General features: G+C 40.9%; 1 protein-coding gene across 15 annotated transcripts in view; it reads left to right on the top strand.

Moving 5' to 3' along the window:
- The first annotated feature begins 2411 nt into the window (after positions 1-2411).
- Positions 2412-8234, top strand: part of ankhd1 (ankyrin repeat and KH domain containing 1) — a 26781-nt gene continuing 20958 nt past the window's right edge. For 14 of the 15 annotated variants that reach the window (XM_035669084.1, XM_035669083.1, XM_035669082.1 and 11 more), the window contains exons 1-2: positions 2413-2877; positions 6032-6185. In XM_035669084.1, the coding sequence (XP_035524977.1) occupies positions 2599-2877; positions 6032-6185 (433 nt within the window). In that variant the 5' untranslated portion in view covers positions 2413-2598. Of the gene's footprint in view, positions 2878-6031; positions 6186-8234 lie in introns of all 15 variants that reach the window. The other variant, XM_035669075.1, reaches the window with a different exon arrangement.

Raw genomic sequence — 8234 nt, 5'->3', positions numbered from 1 at the left:
ATATATAATTCTATCAAATTTCAAGAGCTTCTAGTTTGCTTGAGCTCCTGTGGTGTATTTAAATGTACAGAAAGTGTGGGTTTTGGTGCACACCTGGCAATCCCGGGTGAATAACCAATCGCCTCCGACTGGTCTGCATCCACGCCCAAAAAACGATGACGTTGCCGCCCTAGGCCCTGGCTGGTCGGGCGGCATCTCCCGGCCTACAAATCCAAGTAACCCTGTTTACAGTGGTCAATAACTAACTTGTAATGCTTTTTTTTTTTTTTTACCCCTCTTTAATACATGTACCTCACAGGCCACGTTTTACAACAAGGCCAAAGCTCGTGGTTGTCAAAGCCAACTCAAAATAGCGTGACAATTGTGACACTATTCAACAGTAAACCCCATTTAATAAGACCACTCAACCAAAAGCAAACCACAGCAGCTTTTGTGTGACGATGATGGTGATCATGTGTGACAGTAACCTAGATACCATAGGCTTATTTGGGTATATTGTTGACACTACAATATATAATAAGCCCTGGCTGCAGGTTTAGGTGACAACTGTGACTAAAATATCACTAGTTTATCATTTGGGCGGAAGAAGGGAACAAGCAGCACTCGCATTTTTAACAATCGTGTAGTCCAATATGTCGGTGTGGTGGCAGCCCAAAAGATGCTGAAAAATTGGTGGATTCTCTGCAAAGATTTGGAGATTTGGAGAAGCTTCCTGTTCTTCAACATCATCAGAAATACCCTTTACCGAGGCACTTTCCCTCCTCTGTACTGTCTGCTTTAGAGAAGCTGTTAAGTGGCCAGTGGCTGTGATAATAATGGTCAACTCCAGGAATGAATCTGTAAATCTGGAGGTAAACTTAGAGGTAGAAAGTAAAAATGACTTGATATAACCCATGTAATGTAAGTGCAGTTCTGAAGTATTGGTAGTGATTTTATTTTGTGCTTTTTATATACTCCTAACACCTGATTTTAGTGGGAAATGTTGCACTTTTTACTCATTTTTATGATGTTTACTAGTTACTTTGCTATAAAATACAATGCATTCCTGCATATTAAACAATACTATACTATATATAGTTAGACTTGGCACTGCCTAGACCATCTACATCATTAAAATACTCGGTCATTATTAATTTATCACTAATTTTACAATCTACAGTACATTTGCTTTTGAATCTTAAGTACATTTTAGATATTACATGTTTACTTTTACATTAGCAAACTTCCAAGTGCAAGAATTATTATACTGCATTCTGATTATTTATAGTGCAATATTGCTGTGTATTACTTAAGTAAAGGATACAAATAAATCTTTTAATACTAGTAGATGTATGAATATTAAGCATGTGATGCTAAAAAAGCACATGGAGAGACCCACATAATCATAAAGATAATCAAACTATGCGTCAGGGTGCTTCATTTTAGAGTAGGATCCATCTTTTTTGTGTTTTTATCTTGTCTTTTAAGCCTCACAGAATTCTGTTACATATTCATTTTTTAAAATGCATCACCCATTTCCTAACATGACGAGACACAAATCTGAAACTGTTTGAATACGCAGTCAAAGTAGTTCAACCAAAAGGGGTTCCATCAATGAAATACTCCTTTTTTAGCACAGATATTTCTCCTTACCTGATAAATAGAAGTACTAATAATGTATAAAGTAAAGACAGTTTTAATCAAGACCAATTAGTCATCTTGGTGAATGATGGACAGGCACCTGAAGTCAGCGGCAATTCTGCAAAGTTCAAACCAAACACTGGGGTTAAGGTAAATACTGTTACATTTGTGCACACTGTCTCTGTCTGAGTCACCTAAGCATACACAGTGGGTTGAATTATACCATGGGATTGCATGTTACTCATTTGCAGCAAAACATCTGCATCCATATGCAAAAAGTTAATTTTTAATAATAAGTGTGATTAGGATAAAGCGGTCAACTTCTTTTTCCCTTCTTGTTTTTCTTCGTGCTCGTGTGTTTGACTCCAAAACGTCAACCTTCATGTCCTCTCTAATTCACTCATGTGCACTAACAAATTAAAGTAACCAATAAATTATGTAATCTGTAAACTTCAGACACATACTGACATCCATTCCCATTTAAAAAAAAAAAAAAAAACATACTAAATGAGTTACTGAAACGAACACCATGCACCAGTGTAGTCTCACTACTTCTTTAATGAATGTGATTTCCCAATAAGAGTTAAACTAGTGCAGCTAGCTACCAGTGAAGTTGGCCTACCATGTCATGTCTTGACGTTCGTTCTACAGCCTCGTGATATTGGTAAACCTAACATGACGTTGCGGTCCCGCGTTTGACAAGCGTTTGCCTCGGCCAATAGGAAACGGAGCTTTTTCCGGCTCGGCCAATGGGATCGCCAGGATCCCCCAGCGAGGCGGTCGTTCTGAGAAACAGTGCGTATCGGGTTAGGTTGTTAGAAAGTTAATGGCTGGGGGAAAGAGATCCTCCTCAACCCTCGCTTCGGGAGAGTTTCTGGATTCCCTGAAGTAAAACACGCAAATATCCTAAAAGAAAGAGCCTGGACGGACGTTTAAGTCAACAACTAGCTCGTGAACACACGTATCGTGAACACAAGTATGCAGGATGCAGTAGCCGGGACGGCAATGCTGACGGACGGCTTCGAGGACGAGATTGACTCGGTGACTCCTCGCTCCCCAGTGGCAGGGATGGGGGTAGGAGCGACACCAGGAGGAGTCGGACTAGGGGGCATTGGAATCGGTGTAGGTGGAAAGAAAGTACGTTTGTACGGCGAGCCAGGCGGGCCCGCTGCAGAAAGACTGGATTTCAAACTAGCGGCCGCGGCCGTCCTCTCCTCGGGTCCGGGATCCGGCAGCGACGAAGACGAGGTTTCAGAGGTAGCTACTACGCTAAGCTAAGTTAGCTCACAGCTTAACCAGAGGCAACATTCCTCCCCGAGCTAGCTGGGGTTAGCTCGCAGCTGGCAGCCACCCCCCTCCTCCTCCTCCCAGGCCGCTGAAATTACGTAAAATAAACCCGCACTTTAATCGAGTCGCAGCTCTCGCCGGTTCTGGGTGTTGCTGGTGTCGGCGGTACGCGGGCGGTGGTTCACGCCGAGCGGCTGAGAGGGTTTTATTTACGCAGCGCAGGATGTGTCCAGGGGCCTAGTTCGGGTGGAAGCGGAGACGGCCTCGCTCGGTGCTGTCGTCTCGCAAAACACCCATCACAAGTTTTGCTTGCTCCTCTCTCTCCCTCTCTCTCTCCAACGAGCTCCCCAGCCGCAGCAAATGGAAGATGCACCCGCGGGACGCACACCGCCATCTAACTTATCTGCCATTTTCGTAGTTGTGGTGCAATTACGTCACTTTTCCCCCAAAAAAAACCATGTAAATTAACTCCGGTCGTCCCCTCGGCTAACTTTTCGATGCGTTTTTTTTTTTAGATTATGCTTTTCCCTCCCGGAGCTACTTGAAAATGTTCGACACTTGGTGTTGACCAGTAAACCAGTTGGGTAATATATATATATGTGTGTGTATTTTTAACCATCCTTCGTCTCTGTTGGTCAGGTAGTCCACCACCACTGGGTCAACTTTACGTGCGTTGTCACATTTGAGAGCAGCTAGAGTTCATGTTGAGAGGTGTCCAACTTTCCATGTGCTGGCAGTCACACATGGGGACAGGTGTGATGGCATCTCCACCTCACCTAAACATGCTTTAGACGTGTTTTCTATTAGCTCAGATGTGTGTGTGTGTGTGTGTGTGGATTTAACATAATATTTTGTCTCCACGGCACAAAAATTTGAAATGACGCCCAGAAATCACCTTACTTAATCCAAAGGTGAATAGTCAGATTCACCAAGTGCCATGTCATAACCAAACATTTTGTTACTGAACGTCTGGTGTAATGTGAGCTGTCTTAAAGATGTTAAGACTTCTCAGCTGTATTATTGTCACGTAATAGAGACACAGGAGTGGAGCTTGTCCGGACGGCTGAATGGCAAATTTATGATTTGCTCAAACCTATCAAAGTCTCAGTTTAATTACATTTTAATGGTAACGTAATATCCATTGTTGTCTCAGAGATGGTGCAGTATTTATTTACTGTCAGAAACACAATCATCGGGGAGTTATGGGTGCCACCGCTGAGCAATGCGTTTTACCTGTTGAGCTGTCTCTATTATACTTAACTAATATCAGATTAAAGGGCTGTCGGTCTGTCTGAAACATGCTGCAGCCACCACAGTTAGACAAGTGAGGATGTCAGCTGATACCAGTGTCAGTATAGCCGGGCCATTTCTGCCTGAGCATCAGCTGTGAAGCAGCAGCAGCAGCAGCAGAAGTTTGACAATTACATCGCAGGCGGTTAATTTAATCAAATTGCAAATGTACGGGCCTCCGTGTCATGTTTCCTCACTCACCCAGCCTACTATGTGCGCCTGAAAGGGAGCGTTTGTTGTGGTGTTTTACTCCAGTGGAGAACTCGCTGCTCTGGGCAGTAGCTAAAATCTGAGCCCCAGGATTAAGCAGATGCCATTCTAGGCCTTTCCAGCTCTCTGGATACCAACACTCTGGGAACTGTAGTTCATTAATGGTGAAGACTGATGTCCATTGTTGATGATAAAGGCCTTTATAGAACTACATCCCCCATGGGTTGTTTTGCTCTGCGTTCCCACCGTATAGCTGAATTCCTGCACATTGCTGAATGCTGACTCTCTCACAACATTTGCTCTCTGAACCAGGCCCTAAAAGCCTGCTGCAGTTTATGGGTGGACACACACAGAGGTTGTTTTACTCAGTTTTTGTCAAAGGTTGTTTTGCAAACTGTTGAAGGACTGTCATTTATTTCTAAAATCCTGTAATTATTTTAAAATCTCACCTTCTAGGTAGGCCACGATCGCCCAAGTGTGTCATGTTTGTCACTCTCAGTATAGCTAATGTATACATCTACTATACAGGATAAATGATTTACTTAACATTTTCTTAACTCGGTACAATTTAATGAAGGTATTTGTGTGGATTGTGTCACTCAGTTGTTAGTGTATGTAATACATTTATGTTTTTTTACACTTAAATAGGTGTCAATACACCCATACAATAAGTTGCCCCTGTAGATGAATCTAAGGAGACGGATCTAAAAATGTATTTTCTAAACTGAGTTCTCTAATCTGTAGTTTTAATTTGGCCTCTGCACAGACTAAATGAAGGTAACTTTGAGATTTATTCTACCTGTGCTACAACCTGAAAGTTACTCTGAAACCCAGGAATTGGACCAGCTGTTAGTCTGAACTCTGGCTAAATATAAACAGGGCAGAGTAGATTAAAGTTATTTTTAATGCTGTGTTTGTTTACAATTGTTTTGTGATGTGTTTTATACATACAGTAATGTTTATTTATAATTATTAGAGGAGCAAAACAGGCCTCCATTTTTAATTGTGATCGGATGAAAAAGATCAACTCTTCAGTAATGTGAGTATAGATGTCATTTATGTGCTGTAAAAATATTAATTTGGGTTTAGTAACATTTACAGTAACATTAATCGACACCGCAGCTACACTAAGGAAAACATTGTTTATTGTTTTAGTAAAGTTTGCGTTGATTCACTTTGAGGATTTGGGGAATAATAAAATGTTTGTAATACAGATTGTAATACATGATAGCCAACAGGGCCAAAGCTCAGGTATGACAGTGTGGTGCTGCACTTGGGCAGCTGACTCTCAGCTGAATCTCTCCATGTGTGCAGGGGTTTTAATTCCTGGCCGTAGCACTTCCTGTGCTTTGACTCTCTTATCCCTGTACTCCTTTTTGTTTTCCCTCCGTTGAAAGAAACCGTAAATAAACAAGGGCAGCACGCCTGGTCTTTTTATAGGTGGTGTGTTGGTGTGTGTGGGGCCACTTCTGTATCGAATAATGGACATTTAGTGAACAACAAAAACAATACAAATGCTTTCACGCTTTCTTACAGATATTCTGTTTGTGCTATTTTACAAATACTGGTCAAAGGGCTGATGATTATTATTTTTTTTTTACCCTCCTCTCTGTACCTCTTCTAGGTGGAGTCATTCATTTTGGACCAGGAGGACCTTGATAACCCCATCATGAAGACAGCGTCAGAGTTGCTTTTGTCCAGCGCCACAGATGGAGTAGATTTGAGGACGGTTGATCCAGAGACACAAGCGCGACTCGAAGCTCTACTGGAAGCTGCAGGTATGACTGCTTCGTCTGAACTTAATTCAGCTTAAGACTTGACACATGTTCAGCTGACCAGTGCCTCATTAACCACACCTGTTTTGCTCGAAACAGTCTTAATCTGTGCTTTAACCTACGGTAATTTTGAATCAGTAAAACCACATCTTTCTGCCTCAGCTTTTTCCCCCTATCCCTTTCAAATTTAAACAAAAGTTGAGGTCTTATTTTGTATAAAGCCTGAGGCTGAAATGGCAATAAAGAGAATCTACTGGTTCTGCAAGGGTCATATTAGCACATAGTTTGAAAGTGATTTGGGTAAATTAGTTTGATTAGAACTTGTAATCTAGGTGTAAGAAGGTCTGTGTAGATTAATTCATTAGCGCTGGGTGTCCTGGCCTCGTTCGGGCTTATGAACATTACCGGGCAGATTAACGCTGCAACTCGCTTGAGCCTCCACAGCATGCAGAGAGCCTGTGTTGAACGGCTAATGGCTAATCTCATTCTATTCCCCTTTCTCCACGAGAAGTCCGAACAGAAGAGGTGGCAATTTACGTGATCTGTTTGCTTTAGATTTATTACAGCCTGCATAATAGTAATAATTTTAATGTTTTCGTATATTGATTTGTGAGGTGTCCCATAGTGTTTTTTTTTTTTTGGTTAGTTTTAGGAGACAGAAGGAGTGTATGTTGTGATGGTTGTAGCAGGAATATTTGGACAACCTCTCTCCATTCCCTGTATGAACAAAGAAGCCAAATACCAGGCCTGTCAAGACCATCACCAGGGAAGATGCCAAGCGTCTGGCGATGTTTATAGGTTGCAGACTTCAGGCAAAAGTGAATTGCAAAATATTTGCAACCAAATATATTTAATATGATGATGTTGTTTGAGGTTATTTTAATTTCTTTAATACATGTTAGACCCCTCAAATTGAGGGAACTATGTATGAAAGGGGCTACAATTCCCACATTGTAAATCTGATGTGGATGTAAATGCCTTGAAATTAAAGCAGGATTATGGCACTTTAACCTCATAGTTATTATATCATTGTTTCATTTCCAGTCCATTGCACTGCAGTACAGAGCCAAAATAACAAAAAATGTCACATTGTACTGCTGCTTACTCACGGTTGCTAAACCTTTTTTCTTGTGGGGGATGAAGAAAGGTTGTTCAAAACCTTCACTCTTCACAAATGTATAATAATAATACTATAGCAGGTCAATATACTAAATATTACAGAAACGATGTAACGTTTGATATATTGTCTTAATGTTTTATTATTAGATGTTACACAGATATTAACTCGTCAAACAATTGGCTTCTGTGCAGCTGTGTTATGTAGGTAGGTGTAGGGAAATATACAGTACATATCAGATCAGAGTTGATGTCAGCAGATCGTCTATATTAAAGGACTCTGGTTGTGATCGTGATCCTGGTTTAAAAACCACCATAGTGACATCGCTAATTTGAATAAAGCCACTTAAAAATCGGACTCTACTGCTGATTTATCAAGCAAGTGTTGAGAGAGACCATCAATGCCCAGCAGACCTAAATACCCCAAGTGTGTGATGTAAGACAAGTCATACATGGATTATTAATGAACGCTACTGATACTGCTAACCATACTTAGGTGACCTTGGGCTAATATCTCCCATTCTCTTGTTAATAAAGCTGAAATATTATGAGAAAGAAATGTCACAAGTAGTAGTAAGGTGTGCGAAACATTTACAAAATATATTCAACACGACCTATAGAAATCTGCAAAAGGGACAGAACAATTCTTGAAGATAGCAGCAGCCTTCCTCAGACCAGAGGATATTATATATATTGAGTGGCCACTTTATTAAATACAATCTATGGTACAGCTCTGCCATAAACGTTTATAATGTCCAGTTTTAATTGATGTTACACGTGTAACTGCAATTTTATGTTTACTGCTGAGGTCATAGTTAAAGGTGGTGTTGGACTGGACTACATTATTTAGGGGGTGTTACTTATTCCAGTTTGCATACTTTAGGAGGGCAGAATATTAGAAACACCTCTCACTATAATGCAGTCCATTACAACACC

Source organism: Morone saxatilis, unplaced genomic scaffold (genome assembly GCF_004916995.1).
Source record: "Morone saxatilis isolate NCDOM2014 unplaced genomic scaffold, NCSU_SB_2.0 Contig22, whole genome shotgun sequence".
Lineage (NCBI taxonomy): Eukaryota > Metazoa > Chordata > Actinopteri > Moronidae > Morone > Morone saxatilis.
The sequence above is the reverse complement of the archived record's forward strand: the minus strand, read 5'-3'. Positions and strand labels throughout refer to the sequence as shown.